Source organism: Vulpes lagopus, chromosome 8 (assembly GCF_018345385.1).
Source record: "Vulpes lagopus strain Blue_001 chromosome 8, ASM1834538v1, whole genome shotgun sequence".
NCBI lineage: Eukaryota > Metazoa > Chordata > Mammalia > Carnivora > Canidae > Vulpes > Vulpes lagopus.
In genome coordinates this window covers 120,457,777-120,480,455 of record NC_054831.1, presented here as the reverse complement: position 1 = coordinate 120,480,455, position 22,679 = coordinate 120,457,777, and the positions used below count along the sequence as shown (strand labels likewise).

General features: G+C 45.5%; 1 protein-coding gene and 1 non-coding gene across 5 annotated transcripts in view; both read right to left on the bottom strand.

Annotated features, from left to right (window-relative positions):
- The window catches only part of MECR (mitochondrial trans-2-enoyl-CoA reductase), a 30,261-nt gene extending 12,857 nt beyond the window's left edge, over nucleotides 1–17,404 (bottom strand). Inside the window, exons 1-4 of one of the 4 annotated variants that reach the window (XM_041765020.1) lie at nucleotides 17,004–17,145; nucleotides 9,777–9,909; nucleotides 4,431–4,528; nucleotides 3,839–3,970 (exon numbers count right to left, since the gene is read on the bottom strand). In XM_041765020.1, the coding sequence (XP_041620954.1) occupies nucleotides 3,839–3,970; nucleotides 4,431–4,503 (205 nt within the window). In that variant the 5' untranslated portion in view covers nucleotides 4,504–4,528; nucleotides 9,777–9,909; nucleotides 17,004–17,145. Of the gene's footprint in view, nucleotides 1–3,838; nucleotides 3,971–4,430; nucleotides 4,529–8,272; nucleotides 8,292–9,776; nucleotides 9,910–17,003; nucleotides 17,155–17,207 lie in introns of those variants that run through there. The other 3 variants (XM_041765017.1, XM_041765018.1, XM_041765019.1) reach the window with 3 other exon arrangements.
- Nucleotides 14,967–15,071, bottom strand: LOC121498303. The gene has a single exon (XR_005989699.1). It is a non-coding gene; the product is annotated as a U6 spliceosomal RNA (small nuclear RNA).
- Nucleotides 17,405–22,679: the final 5,275 nt, after the last annotated feature.

Here is a 22,679-nt window from a genome sequence, read left to right as displayed (position 1 = left end):
GACTCATGAAATCCTTGCTGAATAAATGGAATCGATTATAGTCCTGGCCATTATAAAATCCTCATGCTCTTTGGCAACTGGTGGGAAAGACTTACCTTTTGTCCAGGGAGAAATCCCTGTTCTGGCTGACACCACCACCTCCACCCATGCAATTACCTGCTCCCCTGGCAGATGCCCCTCATTCTTCTCTTCAAATCTAGTGATTTGGCTTCTGTTCTTCTGTTCCTGTCTTCTTGGGTCCTATGGCACTGCCTTGTTCAGACCCTTCTCGTGTGAAGCCCAACTGTTTAGCCACCTCCTTACTGGCTTCCTGCCTCGGTGGAGGCTCTGCCTTTCCAAAGCATTCTTTGCACTGCTTAAGTCTGGTCCACTCATTCTTCTTAATTCTTCCTTGGGCTCTCTCTGACCATAGATGTGAGCCCTCCATGACTGGATCCCCTCCTACCTCTATAGCCTCATCTCGTGTCTCCCTCAGGCCAGCTGGGACCTAGCCAAACCCCACTACTGCAGTTCTGACAGTGCCATGCCTTCTCCACCACTGCACCTTTGCACACGCTGCATTTCCTGCCTGGAAGCCCTTCCTCACCTAGCCCACTGGCTGTGCTTCTACTCAGTCTTCCAGACTGAGTTCAAGCACCACTTCTTTGGGAAGCCCCTCTTAATGCTTCCCAAGATGGGGGCTCTTGCCTTTGTGTTCACCTTTTCCCATAGCCCTTACTAGAGTGTATTGTGTTAAGCGTTGTCTTTCTATTCCTGGGTTCCCCATCCCCAGCCAGCTTGGAGGGCAGAGACTGTCTGCCAGAGGCTGGCTCAGAGCACCAGACCCTATAAATATGGTGAATCCTGCTGCTCTTGGGTCTGTTCAAATGTCTAGGCTCTTTCACTGCCAGGTAGGGCTGCAGGACAGAGTGGATCTATCCTTGGCAGCTTTTCTTTTCTTTTTTGGTAGGGGGAGGGGAAGAGAGAGAGAGAATCCCAAGCAGGCTCCATGCCCAGCATGAAGCCCGACACACAGGACTTGTTCTAACCATCCTGAAATGATCTGAGCCAAAATCAAAGAGTCAGATGCTTAATCAATTGAACTACCCTGGTGCCCTCTTGGCAGCTTTTCTGATCTCAGAGAAGAAAAGAGCTTCTAATAAACTTCTCTTACTATTTTTTCCTATCTGGTACCTGTTTCCTTCTAGAACTGCTCCTTCCTAACCACTGAGGTTGTTAACTGCAAGCTCCCATCCTCTAAACCATAGGGGTGGGCAAGACACTCAACTAGGACAAATGGAATGGCCTAGCCCCACGCTCCCGGTGGTTCTAAGCCATAAACATCTTTGCCGCAAGCATTTCTGCCATATAACTCATTAACCATAAGGTAATTTTGCCGTAAAAAGTTAAAAAAAAAAATAACTGGTTGACAGTTTGGTGTGACAGTTTGTTGATTTCATCTACTGGTTGACAGTTTGGTTTCATTTCTCCATTGACACAATCCTCTCATTTTATACTATATAAACTGTAGCCCTCATAACGGTCTATACAGTAGGACAGTTTTGAGCCCACATTTCCCAGAGAACTTTGGAACCTATATCAACAGAAATGTGACAATATGCCAAAACCAGACAACGGTGCAAAGGCTTTCACAACACAATACAAAGCCCAGTTATAAATGTGCATCCTAGTATTTGGAAACTGATACTTCTCTTAAGGAAGATATTTTAGCAAAAAAAAAAGCATGATACTGATTCAGGAGACAAATCAACAAGCACAAAAAATTTTATGATACTAGGAACAAAAGACTTTGAAAATAAATGCTTAGGTACATTTTGAGGATTCACAAAATAAAATCAGTATTTGTGCAGTATTGCCAGACATCTACACATTTTGAATTTTCTCCAACATTTTTATTTGCAATAAAGTCTTTTTAATTTTGTTACTAATTTTTCATGTTTCATGATGTCCTTTTTAATGAACATTCCTCTTTTATTTTTCATGATTTTATCTTTTACAGCAAAGTTGCCTTATGGCCAATAGTTATGGTGCGAAAATGCTTGCAGTGAAAATGCTTGTGGTGACAGTGCTGGACATAACGGCTCAGGAATGAGCAAGGACTCAGGCAGGGTCAGTCAGTCTTCCTACCAAATGGATATGGCTGTGCTGGACAGATTGTGTTCATTCGTTTGTTCTTAAGATGATGCAAACCTCAGGTTGGTGGTGGCCATTTATGAAAGGTCAGTTTGAATCTCAGCTCCACCATTTATTGGCTGGGTGACCTTGGGCAAGTTGCTTAATATTTTACATTTGCCTCATATCTACCTCTTGTGGGAATGACTGAATTAATATATACAAAGTGCTTAGAACAGTGCCTGATGCAAAGGGAGTAGACAGTAAATATTTGTTGATGTTATTACATCACTATATGGGGAGATTCCATCTGAGAACTAGTGAGAACAACAAAATGAGCCTGATATCAATGGTTCCTGGATCCAGCTGTGCCTGAAGCCTTCCATTTGTTGTACTTCCCAGAAACCAATTAACTTTTTTTATAAACCAAGTTTGAGTCAACTATCTGTAAATTATAATCTAAAGGATCCTAATACCGTAGTGTAGCAGGAAAAACAGTGGCAAAAGATTTTGATGGGCTCTTTTTCAGTTTGCTGTTTGAATTTGGGCAAAGGCTTCTTCCCAAGCTTCAGTTCCTTATACATCTAAAGGGTTGGATATTGTCTTCCCTGCTTCCCTCTCGTGGTTGCTCTCAGGATCCTTTGTATAATGTTTGTGCCTCAAAAACTGAAATGCTAAGGAACAAAACTCACCAATTACTCCTTACTATATATCAAAGAGGATCCTAACTCCTTAGCTTGGCTTTTGCAGAGCTACCCCATCTGGCCCCACTACCTCTATAACCTTTAATCACTTAAGTGGTCCTCTCCCATGTACAAATCCTCTGCTGAGGCTATACTGGATTTCTCATTTTCCAAACTCACTTTTGTGTCTTTGCTCATTTTGTTTCCTACAAATGCAGATTTCTGGCTCATCTCCATCTAACATAATTCATCCATTGAAGGTCCATGCCAAATAAGTCTCCTCCACAAACCCCTCATCCTTCCTTAAGACTGTCTATCTCTCTCACATTTGCATTCACACACAGAGGAGCCAGAAGTGTCCTCTGCTTCCTGTGAACTTGTAATAAATCCTTTATTCAGATTGCTAGCTTGGAGATTTCTTCAATTATATATTTTTTTAAAGATTTTATTTACTGGGACGCCTGGGTGGCTCAGCGGTTGAGCATCTGCCTTCGGCCCAGGGCGTGATCCTGGAGTCCTGGGATCGAGTCCCACGTTGGGTTCCCTGCATGGAGCCTGCTTCTCCCCGCTGCCTGTCTCTGCCTCTCTCTCTCTCGTGTGTCTCTCATGAATAAATAAGCCTGATGTGGGACTGAGGCTTGATCCCAGGACTCTGGAATCACGACCTGAGCCAAAGGCAGACACTCAACCACTGAGCCTCTCAGATGCCCCTCTTCAGTTAGATTTTAACCTTCTGGAGAGCAAGGGGTATCTTTTTTGGGTTTCCCACTGTATCTTACAGCAGGGATGTAGGGATTCAGAGAATCACAGCTCTGATCAAAATGTGCCCAAAAAGATGAGATAGCAGGTCCACCACCTCCAAAGTGGAAAAAACACAATTTCTGCTCTCCTGTTCTGCTCTTGTTCCTACTGGTGGTGGGTATATGAACTCAATAATAAACCCTGCATTGCTTAGTTACACTGAGCCAAAGAGCAAACATTTCCAGTGCGAGTGAAATACAATCTCGAATAATGAGAGGCTGCAGACACCTGGAGCAACTTACCCAAACCGGCATTTGCTGGAATCACCCAGTCTCCTGGCTTCACCCCAGTCACACTGCCGCCCACTGCTACCACCTGTCCAACGCCTTCATTCCCTCCAACAGCAGGCAGCTTGGGAAGGAGGCCATAATTTCCTAAGGGAGAAGAGCACAGTGTCACCTAGTGAAGCTTGAGCAGTGAAAGAGCAGGAACTTTGGAGTCAGATCTAAGCCCAATCTGGGCTCTGCCTTTGACTTGCTGTGTAACTAACCAGACTCTCTGTGCCTTAGCTTCTTCATCTGTAAAGGGGATAATATTTTTTTTTAGCGTTCATGGTTATTATGGGGATTAGATAATGTATGAAATGAGCCCAGCACATCACAGGCACTCACAGTGGTTGGTTTACTCCCCACTGCAATTTTCCTAACTCTGAAAAAGCCTCACATTCCAGAAAGGGGAGGCCAGAGAGGGCTGCTCATAGTCTGCAGATGGCTCATCTGGAGAGCAGCTGCTGCTAATCACAGGAATTTCACACCCACACCTGAGGAAAGATGAAAACGAGGTGGCAGCTAAGCAAAAAAGCCAATTAACATAAGCCACAGAAACCAAGGTTACCTTGGATCATATTTATGTCAGATGGATTGATAGGGGCCGCCAGCATCTTCACATGGACGTCTGATCCGCCCATAGCAGCCAGCTCCAGGTTCTTCAGCCTAACACAAAGCCAAAGAGAGATGTTAATGTCACCCAGGCTAGACAGGGTGTCTTTTGCTCAAATCATCTCCCCAAAGTAGGTCAGGCAGCAACATTTTTGAGCTGCCATTGTGTCCAGGAATTGGGGTTGTTAGAAGAGAGAAAGGTGCTGCCGGGAATTAGCACAGGCTATGGGTTAACTGTCTCATTAACTGCACGTGGAACATCTCTAGTGCCTTCACAATCCCACTGCCCACTCTATGACAGAAACTAGTGAACCTTCTGCTGGCCAGGATTAGCCTTGTGTTTTCCAAAACTTGCTTATCCCAGTCACCTGGTGTGCTTACTAATAATGCAGATTCTCAGGCCCCAGCTCTGACCTACTGAGCCAGAATCTCAAGATAAGGAAGGGGCAGTCCAAGTAGTTCTTATAGACAGCTGTAACTGGGACACTCTGGGCTAGCCTATCTGTTCTCTGCTTTTTATTTTATTTACATATCTGTTATAGAGTGGGTGAGGGAACTACATGCCCAAGTAGTTCAGAGATAACTCCCTGGGTGTCTCTGATTTGCCCCCTGGGTGAGAATCCTGGTCTGTCAGAAGGGATGTTGGATGGACAGCTGAGTCTTAGGTATGCAGCCCCATGACACAATGGCTGTGTTGCCACAGGCAAGTTTCTTCCCAGATCTAGGCCTTTCTCCATTTGTAGAATGGTGGGAGGCGATGGTCGTTTGGACTTGCTCACTGCCAACAGCTTCTCCTGTTTCAGGTGGGATTTCTATGTGGTAAGGCTCTGCTCACAGTGGGCCCTAAACACCATGGAATTAATGTACACTAGAACTTTGGTTAATTGGTTAAACCTGCTGAAGGGCTTTTGTGGAGCCCTGGTGACAAGGTCCATGTGTTGTTTTTGTTTTGTTTTTTATAAAAGGAGACCTTCCAACCAGAAAATACTTATTGATATTTCAGACCAGCAGTCCTTGTGACTTTTTAAAGACCAGAGAGACTTTCTTTCTCCATACCAAGACTTCACATTTGCACTGTTTTCCTATGCCCAAATGTACTGGTTAAATAATAACTCTCCTCATTTTTAGTTAGCAACGGCACATGTAAGTGCCACACAGAGGTTCTTAGCATCAGGCCACAGTGTCAGTGAACTGGGCTGATGTAATTCTATCCACTTCTGGCAGAAATCTGACCTTTTAATTATACCTGAGGCTCCATTTGGGGTAAAAGTGTGATTTTCAAGAAATGTCTTGTACTAATAGTAGTGACAATGGTGGCAGGTATTTATGAGGTATTTGTCATACATCAGGTCCTGCACTAAGGGCTTTAAATACACCATCTGATCTAAGCTATAACTCTCTTGTGAGGAAAGTACTGGTATTCTCATCCTGTCGAGTAGGAAATAGAGGCTCCTAGAGATTATGAAACTTGCATAGGGTAAGTGGCAGAGCTTCCTTCCCTACTTTCAAAGTCAGCACTCTGATTATGCTCAGCATGAGCGTCCTGAAATTAGTCTGGGAATCCCCCGACTGTCTACAAGGACCCCTGGGGATCTAAGGACCCCAATCTAGGAATCCCTGTACTGGATCATGACCAAAGTAAGGGAGGCCATGCCTCGCCACGACTGAGAGCTGCAAAAAACCTGAAATAGAAACACTCTGTACAGTAAATAGTTAACTAGGAACGAGTTATGACCAAGGCAGAATAAAGAAAGGGCTCTTCTTGTTTAGGTAACTGTTAAGAAATGTATGCATTTATACACAGTTGGAGGAGGGGAGTCCTTGTAATAATAATAATCATAATAACTACTGTTTGAGTGCTTACCACTGAGGCACTCTGCTAAAGTACTTTCCATGCCAGCTTTCTGCCATTATTCTGATCTTATGGCTGAGGAACAAAGGCACAAAAGAGGCAAATAGCTTGTTCAAGGCCATCAGAAGTAGTAAGTGGCTGATCTGATTTGAACCTGGCAGTCTGACACTAGAGAAGCCAGCTGGTAAGGGGCTAAGCAGACCAGGCAGAGGGTGGTAAGATGAGCACCAGCCTGGAGTGGTGTGTGGGTGTGATCCTTGCTGGACCTGCCTGGGGAGATGGAGAGGGGTGAGCGGCTCCCCAGTCTCCCCAGCAGGTGGGGTAGGGAGCCATCAACGCAACAGTGATGTTTCTCTGTGAACACACTGAGGTCTGCATCCTAAAGAAAAATCTGCCCAGAGCAAATGGACTGAAGACTAGCTGCCCCTTTATATTATCTGTACTGCTTTTCTCTTACATTTTGACAAGTAATCAGTTTTTCTACAAGCTGACAAAGTCCATGTGCTTAAGCTACTGAAAGACATTTTATTTCTGCACATTTTCTGCATTCTCTCCCCTCAGCCCAGAATTTCTTTTCTATAGCTTCTCCACAAAGCGAGAAATTCAATTCACCCTTTAAGACATCATCTAACCCTCTTGGTCCTGGAAAAAATCCCTTGCTCCATCCTCAGTACTCTTGTTACACAGAAGGGGTGACTATGCCATTTAAGACTAACATATGAATTTTTTGCTGTTTATGAACTCTTTTCATACATTCCTTTCAATTGATCACAAAAGGCCTAAGTTCACATTCCTTTTCCAAAACTCTGCAGGTGAGATGTACATCAAGAGTTCAGAACCATGTATTATCTACAACCCCCTGTGGGGGATGGGGCAGCCCTCTGTGATCAGACCCATTGTTTTTGCAGCAAAATGTATGAATATTCACACTGAGGGGGATGAATAATGACCACATAAAAACTGCACAGTAGATCAGGCTTTCCCTCCAAATGAGTTGTGAAACAAAAAAAATCAAAGTAGAACTGTCAGTTTACAGAACTTTCTGGATTTTGGAGTTGCAGATTCCAACTTGGATTTGGATCCAGGTCTTTTCAGACTCCGTTCAGGGCCCTTTTCACCTCCCTGTGTCTTATAGCCACAATGTGTGTGTGTGTTGGCTCCCCAACTTGGCTATGAGCTCCTGAAGGGCAGAGAACTCTTAGTTGTACCTCAGTGTTTTGCAGTGCCTGGGACCAAAGCAGCGCTCAAGAATGCTTCCTGATGAAATTACCCAAATTTCCTCCCTACTGAGAAAACGTGGCATAAAGTGCCAGCCATTTTAAGGGCGTGGGGGCAGGGAGAGGCTTGAGCCATAGATATTAGCTGTTGAGGCTTATCCTCTACTTCCTGGTTGGGCTGTTTAGGAAAAGAACTTTGAAGGATGGGTACAAATAGAAATGGAGATTGTCTTTAAGAGAGTTTGGTCTAAGCAAAAACCCATGGCTCTTTTCCTCACAGGAAAGTGCGGATCAGTTTTGCAGTAAATCACAGTTTAAAAATCTAGATGATAGGGCAGCCCTGGTGGCTCAGTGGTTTAGCGCCGCCTTCAGCCCGGGCCTGATCCTGGAGATCCCGGATCGAGTCCCATGTCAGGCTCCCTGCATGGAGCCTGCTTCTCCCTCTGCCTGTGTCTCTGCCTCTGAGGTCTCTCTGTCTCTGTCTCTCATGAATAATAAATAAAATATTTAGAAAAATAAAAATAAAAATCTAGATGATAAAAAAAAATAAAAATCTAGATGACCACGGTCAAGATGGGAATACTGGTGTAGGAGCATGGGTTTGAATCCTGCCTTGGTCATTTACCAATTAGAAAACCTCAAAATACTCATCTGTGAAAGGGGGAGAACATGAGAACCCGGCTCTCAGAATTGAATGAGTTAATGTACATAAAGCATTTGTTAGAGTACCTGATACACAATAGATGCTGAAGAGATGTAAGCTGTTAACAGTGGCGAGAATGTCCAAGGAATCCTTTGGAACAATTAGCTGGCTATCCCTTTGAAAAGAATCACTGTATCACAGAAAGGAAGACAGTACCTTTTTGTAAAACTCAACGAATATTTTACTGACAGTCCTACTCAGTGTCAAGTACCCTGCCAAGGGGTTTAAAGATAAAATCTGCGTGGGAGCTTGACTTAGGTGGTCACTGCAAGAGGCACCCCCAGAGGCAGGCTTGGGGTGCTATCCCTGACTGTTTAAGTGGCTGGAGGGAGAAAATGCTGGATTAACAACTGGGCTTGAATGAATGGTACCATTCAATGAAGAATGGTACCTTCGTTGGGGCTTGAAGGATAAGCAATTTACTGGGTGGACTGAAGGAGGAAGGCAGGCTTTCTTGCTAGAGGGAATGGCAAAGAATCTGACTTGATAACTGGCCAGGCAGTAGGTGCAGTTTGGACAGGAGCCATGGGAATGGAAGGGATTTTATAACCTGGAGTCTCTTAAACAAGAAATGGCATTGATGTCACTTGGTGACAAACTCCGTGTAGGGGGAGGGGGAAGTCTTTGATGGCTCCTAGTTTTCTGGTGGAGGCAACTAGATGTTGACACAGGGAGGAAGGAACAGTGGCTTGGAGTGGGGCGGAAGGTGTTATATTTGGAGCTTGAAGTCCTGCAGTATGGTATGGGGCAGAGGGCACTCCAGGCTGTGAGTCAGCTGTGTGTGGCTGGAGCCTGGGCAAGCAGATCATCTTACTCTGGCTGAACAATTAAACGACAACTCATGCTGATAGTTTACTAAGCTCCAGGCGTTGTGCTTAACATTTTATATATATATATATAATGCTGTTTAGTCCTTAAAACACCTATCAGGAGGGTGTTCTCATCCCAATTTACAGACAGGAAACTGAAGCTCGAGGAGTAATGTGTCTTAGGTAAGACTCTTAGTAAGTGGCAAAACGGGATCTCAAGCTTGACTCTGAAGCACAGACTGTTGAAAGCTAAGCTGGTCTCCTTTGCACTGTTTGCCCAATTCCCATCCTGAGAGATAGTATCAGGTATTCCCTGTGGCAAAATACGTTTGAGAAATGCTGCCTACTAATCGCCCTTTCTAAGATTCAGGCTGTGCATCAGAGTCACAAAGGCTGGGAGAAGTCATCCAGGGAAAAAGCCCATGTGGTTCTGTGTAATTCAGAGCTTCTAGAGTTAACTAAGCTGGGAACACTATTTTCATAGCACACTAAACAAACGCCTGCCCCCAGGCAGCAGTTTGAGAAGCCCAGCACTGGGCTACAACCTGCTCCCAGTTCTCTTCTCTGTCTTCTGGATAGCCTAGCTTCTCTGTGCTGCCTGAAATTCACAGCAGTGGGAGGGAAGGGGAGTCAAGCAGGGATGAGGGTCTAGGAGATGGAGAGTTGAAGCTGCGAACACAGGTGGGCGAGGGCAGGGGTGGCCCTGACACATGCTGCTTGCCTGGCGGGAGGTATGTTGGTCCAGCTGCATCTCACCAGGGAGACCGGCCCCAGCCTGCCCCGTGGAATGCCATTAACACCACAGACACTGCTGTTCTGCGCACAGTTCTAACAGCGTCGTCAAGGATACCATTCTGCAGAGACAGGAAGGAAAACGGGGGCCAAGTCTGAATTCCAGGAGTTGGACCTTTGGTGTAATGATAGCAATTTCTTTTTTTTTTTTTTTTTAATTCACCAAAGGAACTGGTGGCTGTGTACTGGAGTGCAAATGAGGCACCCAAACACAGTCTGGCTAGATCTCAAGTCACTTCCCTGGGACTGTTCACGGACTTCCCCTGTGAATGTAATGGCGCCACACAACTCGGAGGGACGCCACTGTCTTCACTCAACAGATCCCAGACTGGATAAGGTCACAATGAATCCTTTGAGGCCAAGGCTGTACACCTGTGATGGCATATGAACTACAAGGGAGACAAAAGCGGGCAGAAGAAAGAACCTTTTGAGATGGGGGAAAAAGAGGCCAGTACTCTGGGGACTGGCTCGATTCTATTTGTTGTGTAAGGCAGGCACTAGCCAGCTCTGTGAAGATCTCTTTCCCGCCTTTTGCATTTAATTAGCCACCATTTGTACTTCTCTTGCATCTTCCACTCCATCATCTCAAACTGATTAATATCATCTTGAGAGGGAAGAATAGGCGGAGAGAGACTGTCATGGGCCACACAGACTTTTTCACCTACTCACTATAGACAGCCAAGAATGTGTGTCCAGCATAGGGCACTGGGTGAAGGTAACTACATCTTATGTGGCTCTCTCCACGGTTTTTGGTCCCCATGGTCAGACAAGCTGCCTTCTGTGGTTTGGTGAAATGCTTGGTGTGCTGGGTACACTGTCTGGAGATCTGATTAATAATTAATAATTCATAAGCAGGGCATACTGGGAATTGTGTAAGAATGAAGTTCTTTGGCTCGCAGCTTTTGTAACAGCTCACCCCTCAGCCGGGGTGGTTGGTGGCCTTGGTGGGTAGGGTTCTAAAGGAGTCCTGGGCTCTCAGGGAAAGTTCCTTTCCCTGAGCCAAGCTCATACACTCAATGTCTCTTGGTGTGCTATGCACACCCACTTGCCTCCCCGTGCCTTTTCTGCCTCAAAGTAATCTTGCCCTCCCACCATGCAGGACTACTGGCACTTCAATACAATCATTTTGAATGGGAAGGAATTAGAGACTTAGAGGAACTTCTGGAAGTTTCTACCCGGGGCTGGCAAAGAAACCCTCTCTCTACCTTCTCAATCCCTTACTTTCTCTCAATTAAGATTACCAGTAAGCCTGTAAATCCCATAATATTCTACAGCTGCTGACAGAAGGAAACTTGTCTGAAGGGAGCTGCAGTCTGCTACTTCGTTTGCTGAAGTCTAACCTTGTTGATCCAGAGAACAAGACTGGGCCACAGCAGGGGGACTGAGTCCCTGTCTGCAGCTGCTTTTGTCATTTTGACAGGTACAAAGATGACCATGCATCCCCTGCCTGGCAGGCTACTGATTATGATACCAGCTAGGAGTAAAGGGGGCCCTTGGTGAAATTTTGTACCCAGGGCCCCTGATTTCTAGCTGCAGCACTGCTTCCTGGAGTTTGCTAGAAACACCACTGGTGAGCAGGCAGTTCAGTGTCTACTCAGTTTCACAGCTATCAGGCCTGCACAACTCCTGGATCAAAGAGCACTCAGTCTTCTATCCATTCCCATGGTTGCAGGATTATGTGGAGAAGGACGCTAAAACCTCACCTTATCTCGGCAGGAAAAAGTGCTTCTTGGGGAGAATGGGGTAAAGAGATGTATAGGTTTTGAAGTATATAGAAAACGGAGCTGTGACAGTCTATTACTGGCAAAGAAGATGGGACTGGGTGGTGGTGACGGGAAGAGACAGCATGTGTGCCCATCTTTACCACTGCTGACTTTGGTCAACCTCTTCATTTTATCGAGAATAACTGAAAAGACTGGAGACTGGAATGAGATTTCCTCATTTGAACAATGAGTGGCAGAGCAGGGACCAGAACCCAGACCGGTGCTCTTGGGGGTGGGTCCCAGTGAACCACATATTAACCTCATGGCAGCTCTGCTTTTCTTTCTCTAAAATGACCCTTCCATCTGCTCCAGAGTGGTAAGGGCCTGGAAGCACACTAGAGAACTGCAGCAGCTGCCGGAAGGGCCAGACAAGCATAGTAACTTGGGGCTGCTCTGGTGGGGGATGGAGGCAGCTCTCCTCCCACACACTCCGAACATAGGGGCAACTCCGGTCTGCTGTACGATACTTCCGAGCTCTGCCTGCCACGTTTCACCCTCAGCGTTTTGGCCCTCAACTCCACAGCCTAGGGTGAAGTCCAGAGGGAGGGTAATGTACAAGTGTGACAGGATGTGGACTCCAGCTTGAGTCCTCAGTGATCTAAAGCTAGTCCCCTCGGAGATTGATGGAGCTGACACCTCCCTCAAGGATCACATATTGAGTGCATGGTAGGCACATAATAAATATCTGCTAATCAGACACACCAGGTTTTCTCTTCCCTCTAGGCTTTTACACATGTACCCCCAAAAAGGGGTACCTAACCCCCTCAGAGTAGTCAGAGAATGCTTTCTCTGAAGGCACAGAGGTCTAGGTCGAGTCCCCCAGGAGATAAGGTGGGCAATATGTGAGGAAAAGCATAGAAATACTCCAAGCAGAGGTACCCCTTTTCTGGGTGCCCACAGCAGTCTAAATGATATGGCATTTTCCCCACAGGGCTATGGTCACCCATCTCCTGGACTCGGGTGTGAGTTCCTTAAGGGCAAAGACCACAGACTATTCGTCTCTGCATTGCATGTAGAAGGCCCTCGAAGAATAACTCCTGGCTAACTTACTAAACCAATGAATTCTGTTCCCTCCTCTTTCATTCATGACCACAATAAAGGGCTCTAAGAGATCAATGAACAAAATCTAGTTCTCAACAGAGTGCCAAACCCTTTTTTTTCTTCAAAGTATTATAATTCTGGTTTAAAAACCAAATCACCTGCATAGTTTTGGTTATAAACACTGACATCAACTAACTGTAAAAACAAGTCCCCTGAGAGTGAACAGTGTCCTAAAGTGAGGCCTTACTACCCATACAGCTTGGGTCCTCACTACCTGCTCCCCCAAATTACATTTGCTTAAGACAGAATGGGTTTGTTTAAGGGTTTCATAGCTTCATTTCATTTTGTGCTGGCAGCAGGCAGGTGAGAAAGCTGTGATGATCAGGATGTTATTTTATGAAAGCTTCAGGATCTTGAAAAAGGAGACCAGACAGAGAATAACATTCCTACCATCTTCCCTAAGGTGGGGCTGCCCTTTCTATGAAGAGTAAAGACTTGGGGTCACCTGAATGGCTTATAATTTCACCTTCTCTTCTGGCCTATCTTCTCCATTTTATATGCCATCTCATTCTCAAAAAACATGAGATGATTGTCATTGTTTCTTTAGGTCTCTATCAAGGACTGTTATAAAGAAGGGTCCTAGTTGTATGCTCTTGGGCAAGTAACTGTCAAGCTTAAGCCTTAGTTCCCTTATCTGTAAAATGGGGAAAATAATGACCGAATTGGATTTTTGTGATTTTTAAGTTCCATAATATATTTGGGGAACTTAGCCCAATGCCTGCATAGTAAATCAAAGCTGTTTTTACCATAATACCCAGGGAATGGCAAAGTTCTGAAAGGGGGCTTTCAGGAACAGCAGGAAAAGGGGACATTGGAGTTTCTATGAACTATCTGATAGAGAACCCAGAACTCTGCACAAGGAGTATGGCCATGGGGACCTCTGAAATTTCCCAAGTTATAATTCTTCCAAGTTTATCATTTTCTCCTGCAGTCTCACTTCACTTAGATCAGTAGTTTGATCCTTCAAATGCAAAAGGCCCAAGTGCTTATTTAGGAGTGTTCACTTGGGAGGGGGAGAAAACAACTCTAGGGGAAAGGGGAACACGGCTTAGTACAGAGACCAGCTGGAATGTTTGGGGGCCAACTGGAATGAAGAGGACATTCAGAGATCCCTGGATGTCTTATTCTGAGTTCTGTACCCCTCACACCTGAGCAGATCGTTCCTCATTTCCTCCCTGCTGCTCAGTGAACACCATAAGCTACGCTGGTTTGGGGAACACTCTGCTCAGACTCTGGGCGGTTCCACGACCCTGCGTGGTGTAACCTGACCCACATACCCAGTCACTGGCATACTTAAAGGACACCTGATTCTGTGATAGTGTGGTTACCCTAAACCTCCAAAGACTTGACTACAAAGAAGAGAATCCCGGCCTCTGGCTTCAGTCCATACACGAACAAGTCAAGTTGCCTGAATCTGGGTCAGAAGGGAAAGCCACTCTTCTGCAGTAGAGGGAGAATTACTGCCTAATAGTCTGTATTCACAAGGGCAATGGTTCTCAACCCTGGGCAGGGCATCAGAACCACTTGGGGAGTTTAAAAAACACAGGTATGTTCAGGACCATCCTAGACCTACTAACTGCCTCGGGGAAGTGCCTGGGAATATGGAACAAGTGCCACAAGTCACCGGATGTGAAGCCAGGGTTGAGGAATGTTGCATGAAAGTATCATGTTTTGAACTTCTGGGAAAGAACTAGGGTTCCAAACAAGGAGACAAGAGCGCTCTCTTTTTTTCCCTAAATGGCATCTGCTACCAGATCAGATTTGTTTTGGATTCCCTGGCTCCCCAAGAGGAGGGAATCAATCAGGAGGCAAATGTACTCAGCTGCCTAACCTTCCCAGGCCTTTACAAAGGGTCCCATCCTCATCACCACAGAGTTCAATTAAAAAAAAATTTCTTAGAGAAATTAGATTCATAACTACCATTTTTGGAACACTTGTTTTGTGGCAGTTCCTGTACCAGCCAGAGAAACTAGAAGCCTGTGAGAGAGGCATCACATCATTCCCATTTGGGATGCATTCCTGAAAAATGGTATTCATCAGAGCTTTACCAACCCATTACAGCAGTCCTCAGGGACAGGTCTTCCCAACACGGTGATCAGTACCAATGATTAACATACAATTTGAGGGGTACTGACTGATGTGTCTTCTCAGTATTCTAATGGTGGCTGTGGCTAAGCTGAGTGCATGACCCTGAATTTAACTGAAGCTTATCTCTTCCAGCTGTCAAAACATCTGGCTTGAATTTTTTTTTAAGTAAAAATATGGAATGCATCATGAATTTGCGTGCCATCCCTGAGCAGGGACCATGCTAATTTTCTCTGTACTGTTCTACTTTAAGCATACGTGTTGCTGAAGAGCGCACTCTGCCCTGTATTTTAACCATAAAAATAATTCCATGTTTCCCTATCCTTTGGAAAACAATCAGACCATTTGCTGGGAATCAGAGAGTTGTAATCAAGGGACTGTAGGAGAGTACACAGGCACTTTCAGTGGACAGCATTAGATTGATCTCAGCTATTTAGCACTATTAGCTATATGTGTACTGTTGCCATGTTTAAAGACGATGTAACTGAGGCTCAGAGAACTTCAGTAACCTGCCAAACACACAGAGCTAGGATGAAGTAAGGACTGGTCTCCAGGTCTGATTCCCAGACCAGTGCTTCTGACTTAGCTCCACTACAGTGACCCCAGTAGCTCTTCTGAATGGTTATAGTCATTTATGAGCAGATTTATAATGGTTGACAATTCACATACTGTTTTTATCAGCCACATGCAAAAATCATGGGTTAAGATCTAACAGAATTTTAGGAGAACATAATCGTAAAAGTAATGAGGGCTCAGAGGGGCTGAATAACTTGTGTAACATCAAACAGCTACTACTGGGTGGAGTCCGTATTTGATCTTAAGATCTGTAAAGCTCCCAAACAGGAGCTTTTTTTAACTGGCTAAATGCACATATACAGTGTGATAGAGAGAAAATCATATGAGATAGGATTAGAAGCTATGGGTCCCTGTCCCTGTCCTGATCTTTATTAGCTCTATCACTTTGGACAAGTCCCTTCTTGTCTCCTGCAAACTGAAAACAATGGTCTCCCACCTACTTTCTGGGAAGTGAAGATTCAAATGGACAGAAAAGCATTCAGAATATAGTCTCTCTCTCTCTCTCTCTCTCTCACACACACACACACACACACACACAAAATAGAGCCTAGGAACTCAGGCAAATCAGTAAGACCTGGGTTTAAATGTTGACTCTGCCACTTACTGGCTGTGCGACCTTGGGCAAGTAATTTTTACCTCTCTTACAACTCAGCTCTGTCACTGACAAAATGGGGTTAAATCAAGTACCTACCCTAAACGTGAGGATTAATTGAGAGGATCCATTTGGACACACCCATTGTGTGCCTGACACATATACCCCGTCAAAGTCATTGAGGGATAAATGGATAAAATAAATGTGGTTTACACATGTAAATGGGAGGTATATATATAAAGTAGTGAAATAATGTACATAATGTTACATATTAGATATATAAAATATTGGAATATTATTCAGTCATACAAAAGAATGAAATCTTGCCACTAGAGACAACATGGATGGACGCTGAAGGCATTCTGCTACATTAAATAAGTCAGAGAAAGACCAATATTGAATGATCGCACTGCCAAGTGTATTCTAAATAAACAAAAACCGGGGCACCTGGGTGTCTCAGTGGTTGAGCAGCTTCCTTCCGCTCAGGGCGTGATCCCGGAGTTCCGGGATCAAGTCCCGCATCCGGCTCCCTGTAAGGCGCCTGCTTCTCTCTCTCTCTGCCTTTGTCTCTGTCTCTCACGAATAAATTTTTAAAAATATATAAATAAATGCTTTAAGAAAAAAAAAAACAAATAAAAAACCAATCTCAGGTACAGAGAACAGACTGGGGTGTGTGTGTGTGTGTGTGTGTGTGTGTGTTGCACGGGGCCAAATGGGTGAAGGGAGGCAAAAGGTACAAACTTCCTGTCACAAAATAAGCAAGTCATGGGGACCTTACCTACAGCTTGGTAATTACAGTTCGTAATATTACACTGCATGTCTGAGAGATGCTAAGCGAGCAGACCTTGAAAGTTCTTCTCCTCAGGAAAAAAAAAATAAAGAAAATCATGTATGCTGACAGATAATTAGCTGGACTTACGGTGGCAATCATTCTGCAATATTTACACATATCGAGTCATCATGCGGTACACCTAAATCGAATATAATATCGTATGTCAACTGTACCTCAAAAAAAAAAAAAAGTTAGCAACACTATTACCGTCACGACTGTGCCTCTCCGGCCTTCAACTACCCGGAAGCACCGACTTCCCGAGCTTCCCAACGCGCCGGGGGCTTCCGTCGGGGTCCCGTTACTCTCCGCCTTCCGCGTCCCCCGGTCCCTCCTTCGTCAGTCCCCCCTTCTCCACAGCGCGTCCTAACCCCCTCCAGGAACCCCCGGCCCCGTTTAGGCGCCGCCTCTTACTCGACGACCTTGGCTGGGTCCCCATGGTGCCCATAGATCAGCGCCCGGACCCGGGAGGGCTCGGCAGGTGCGGAGCAGGGAGCGGCGGCAGACCAGCCGCGGCCCCAAGCGAGGGACCGGGTTCGCGTCCGCAACAGCGCGCCGCGGCCCCACATGCTTCCCGCAGAGTCTCAGAGCCCGACAACGCGCTGACGTCATCGGCCTGCGCCCGCGCGCGCCTGCGCCTGCGCCCCGCCCCGCCCCGCCCCGTCGCGTGACCACGCCCCTCGCTCTTTTAAAAGGTCGCCCTCTTCCTCGGCGGCCCGCGCGGGGGCGCTTGCGGAGGCCGCGGGGGGGTGGCGCGGGGGCGCGAGGTCGGAGGTGGAGGTACCGGAGGGAGTTGCGGAGCCTCGGCGCCGGTCAAAGTCTGAGAGCGGCCCAGCGCTGTGTCTGCAGGCTGCGATTCGGTGTTCGATTTGGGGGAAGTCATTTACCCTTCCCTCCCAGCGCTCACCTGTGCCAGACCTTTTAGGGCATCACCTCGCTGAATCCCTGCTGCCCTGGAACAGCACAGGGAGGCAAAGTTCACCTCCTTTACCAATGAATAGCGTCCGTGTAACTTGGTGTGGAGATGAGAGTACTCAGGCTCGGAGCTAGAAGATTTAGGTTCATCTCGTCCTAAATGCTTTCTAGTTTGGCCACCTTGGGCTAGTGTCTGAAGCTCCCAGGCTATTTCCCCATGGGTCTGCAGGAGAAAGGTGCTCTGGAAGGAGCCCGGGGTGGAGATGGGGCTCTTGCAGGAAGTGCTGTTGGAGCCTGTCCTGCTCAAAATCTTCAGTGTGCGTAAAAATCGCCCGAGGCCACATCTCGAGCCTACTGAATTAGAATTTTGGCGACATGTCCTGGAATCTACAATTCCTACAAGCTTTCAAGAACATTCTGATGCAGGTGGCCCAGGAAACAGGCTTAGGCAAACACTGATCCAGGGCTCTGAAGGATAAGGAAGAAGAGTTCCTTTCTCTAGATTTTATTGACCCAAAACTTGCCAGCTCCAAGCCTTTTCTCTGAGGAAGAGAAGAAAGCAAAGTGCTCTCCCAAAAGCTGCCGGTTGTTGGATTCTGGCAAAACTGTCTTTGAGTCTTGGCTCTGCCATTTTCCAGCCATTGGATTTTGGACAAGTCACTTGGCCTCTCTGTGTCTCTATTTCCCTATCCTTAAAATGAAGGAAATAGTAATATTTGTTTCAGGGCTGTTGTGAAGATCAAGTGAGCTATTATTCATTGGAAGCATTTAGCACAATTCTTGGCACATGAAAGCATTTGATAAATGTTATTAGGTTATTGTGAAGATTAGATGGGAAATAACATATAAAGCACTCAGTGTTTTAGGGTCTGGCTCATACTATGTGCTCAAAAAATGTTTGTACCTGTTTTTATTAATAGAGAAAGTAGATGTCCCATGTTGGGGGAAAGACTTGGAGTTACACTTGTATGTGAGTGTTCATGTGCCTGACCATGCACACACACACACACACACACACAATGCCCAGTTCTGTTACCTTCTGACACACACACAGATCTGTTGAAGATTCTCTAGGTGACACTGAACTGTTGACATTATCTTCTGTACCAAATTGGCTCCTCTGAATTCCCTGGACAGCCTTGCTGGAAAGCCTGGAGAATCATCCAGCAGGTCTTCCTCCTGGAGGCTGGACTTAGTCACCACCCCATTCATCCCAGTAGCCCCCACTTTCAGTCCAGGACACCAATTTTTATTTGAACTGTGTCAGGAGCCTTCTTCCTAACTGATATCCTCTCTCCCTACTTTCCTTCCTCTTTCCTTTCCCAGGCCTCCAGAATGATTTTTAAAAAAATTTTTTTAACTTTTATTTATTTATGATAGTCACACACACGGAGAGAGAGAGAGGCAGAGACACAGGCAGAGGGAGAAGCAGGCTCCATGCACCGGGAGCCCGACGTGGGATTCGATCCCTGGCCTCCAGGATCGCGCCCCGGGCCAAAGGCAGACGCCAAACTGCTGAGCCACCCAGGGATCCCCAGAATGATTTTTTAAAAATATTTTTAAGTAATCTCTACACTCAATGTGGGGCCGGAACTTATAAACTTGAGATCAAGAGTCACATGCTCTACATACTAAGCCAGCCAGCCACCTCCAGAATGATTTTTTTTTTAAACAGAAAGATCCGATTTTGTGTTTTCCTTGCTTAAAGTTCTTCTGTGATTCCCCAGTACTTAGACCCAGAAGCCACAGTTCTTGGTAGGACACCATGAACTATTGACATGTTAGATTTAAAACTGTAAAAAAAACAAAACAAAACAAAATGAAACTGCAATTCTATGCTATATCATTCTCTTGTACAACTGACATGTGCTAAAGTCTTCAGAAAAGTGATGGAGGAAAAGCACCTTCAAAAAAGAAGATTCTATTCAATAGTTAAGTGCCTTCTTGCAAGTTAGAAAGAGATGGCTATAGTTTTAATTTAGTGGCTGAACCCCTCAGCTTAGCTTGAGGAGCACCTGGTTTCCCCAGGAGTTTTGCTGGAGAACTACTGATTGAGGGGTTCAAGTCTCGTTTTCATGGCCTTGTATCCAATACCCTCTACCTTCCGAGTCACACACTGTTTTTATCTCCTGCTATAAGACCTGTGCATAGCCCATGATTCAACAGCACCTGATACCCACCTTTCCTAGCAATTCCATGTCTCATGCCTTTATTTGGGTTGCTGCTTCAGCCTGAAATGCTTTTCCTGCCTTGCCTACCTGGGAAACTCCAGGCTCAGATATCATTTCTTTGGTGTTGTTTTCCAACTCCCTAGGCAGAGTCAACCTTTTCTGCCTTTGTGTTTTCTCTGAACTGGTGTTATGGCCTTTAGGGCACAGTCCCTTATTTATTTACGTGTCCACTCCCCCCTCTGGGCAAGAGTGGGTCGTGTTTGGTGCATCTCCATGACACCAGCACCCAAAATGGGGCCTGGTCCAGGGTAGGTGTCATAAATATTCCATGAGTTGAAAGTAATTGAATTTCCTCATGGCCTGGCCCTGTCTGCTGTGCTGTCTCCTTTTCCCCTAGATTTGGGCAGGTCACTCCAGGCCACTCAAAGATTCTAGAAGTCTGTGATCTTTTTCAAGTGAAGCAGAACATTCTTTGTTCATCTGTTCACCTGTTGCTTGTATTCTCCTTCTCTCTCCCGGACAGTCTCTGCCCTGTAGTCTTCTATATAAAGAGAGAGGAGATGTGGAATCCATCAGGTCTAAGTTTGAATCCTGGGCCCACCATCCACTAGTTCTGTAAGTGGACAAGTGCCTCATCCTTTCTGAGCCTCAGTGTCCACATACAAAAAAAAAAAAAAAATGACATCAATAGTAAACTCCTGTCAAGAAGCTCTCACAGGAATCCCCTGCAAACAGCATCATTCTTGGCTGTTTCTTCTCGTCACTGGATTTCTCTTCTTGAGTTTTTGTTCTGGTGAGTCCTTCCTGTCTCTTCCTTCTCCAGCATCTGTTTCTTCCCCATCACCTTTTTCTTGCTTCTGACTTTCTCCCTGTGATTCTCTCTCTGTCTGATTCTCTGATTCTCTGCCTCTGGTCCTTCCTTGCCTGTCTCCTCGACCCCTTCCCTAGCTCAGCCTGTTGCTCATCTGGGCTCACAAGAGAGAGAAGCAGGAGCTCAGAAGCCTTCAGCCCTCCCTCCTCTAGGCCCAGGCTGACCTCACTTGTGCCACCCTCAGTGAGGAGCCAGCCTGCAGTGGAGGCAGTACACAGGAAGGCCTAGATAGATCTTGAACTCCTAGGTTCTGTCCTGTGTCACTACCACTAGTTAGATCCATCTGCCCATGGGTCCCTCTGTTTCCATAGTCTGTTCCCCACTTGGTTCATCTGAAGACTTAAAAAAAAAAGTGAAAGATCAGGACTTTTTACTCTTCTGTTTAATGCTCCAATAGCCTCTTACCTCTCCTAGTGTTTAATCCAAAGCTCCATAGTGTCTTGCATGACCTGCAGATCCTGCTGGCCTCTCTAGTTTCATCTGGTTCCTTTTCTTCCCCACTCCATTCCAGTCACCCTAGCCTGGCTCTTCCCCAAATGCACCAGCTCCTGCTTTTGCATGGGCTGTCCCTTCTGGCTACAGTGTCCCTCCCCACTGATTTGCTGGCTCCTTCTCTCGCCTCAGGTCCTGGCTCACATGTTTACCATATCACTTCCTCTGGGAACCCCCTTTGAATCCTCTTAACTCAAGTAGGATCACCTCTAATTATTTATCAGCACATTCCTTCTATTTTCTTTAGAGTACACATCACAGATTATAATGACATATTTTGCATGTTTGCTATTGGTCTTTTCCCTGAGTGTAAGCTTTGTGAGGGCAAAGCCCATGTCTGCCTGTATTCATTCATTTGTACACTCAGTGTTTTTTGAGCTTCAACTACATGTTGGACACGATGTTTTGGGATACAAGACAAAATCCTTGCCCTTAGGGAGCTCATGTTTTGAGTGGGTGAGAAAAAAAAATGAATATGTCATACGGTAGGTGCTTTGTTTAAAACTGCAGTAATCCGCCCCCCCCCCCCCCCAGCCTCCCTTCATTTCTCCCTTCATTTCTCTGGAATATTTCTCATATACCAGAAGCAGTGGTTTATCACTGTCTCATATATCAGAGAATTTGCTTACTTGGCTGTTTATTGTTCTTGTTTTCTCACTGGAATGTAAGCTCCATGAGGGTAGGAATTTCTGTTTTATTTTTCCACCTTGGCTTATAGGAATTGTTGAATAAATGACTCACTAGCTGGGATTTGTTAATCTGTTCCAGATGGGAAGCAGGTCTCAACCTCCATTCAGGTTAAGCCAGATGGCCTTGATTCAAATTTCAGTGTCACTACATACTAATGTACAACCTTGGAAAAGTCACCTCTCTGTACCTCAACATCCTCAACTGTGAAATGAGAATAATAAATCATAGTGGTGAGGATTAAATGAGTCCATGTGGGTAAAGCACATAGAAGGTATCTGGACATAGTGATGGACAACAAGTTTGATATTGTATGAGGGCATGTACTGGGTAGAGGCCCAAATATACTTAATCTGTGTAGCCAGATGTAGACTAGGACTGAGGAGAATTAGTGATGGAGGCAGACTTCATGGCATGAAAAAGAATAATTTTCTAAAAGCCCATGCTGTAAGAAGAAATAGATGAATTCACTATTACAGTTAGAGATTTCAACACTCTTCTATCAGAAATGGACAGAATCAGCAGGCAGAAAATCAGTAGGGACATAGTTACGTTCAACAACACCATAGATCATAGACATCCACAGACTATGCCATCCAACAACAGCAGAATATACATTCCTCTGAAGCTCATGGGGGATATTCACCAAGATAGACCATATTCTGGGCCATAAAACACATCTTAACTTTAAAAGACTAGAACACCTACAATGTTGGCCCTCAGACCACAGTGGAATTAAACTAGAAATCA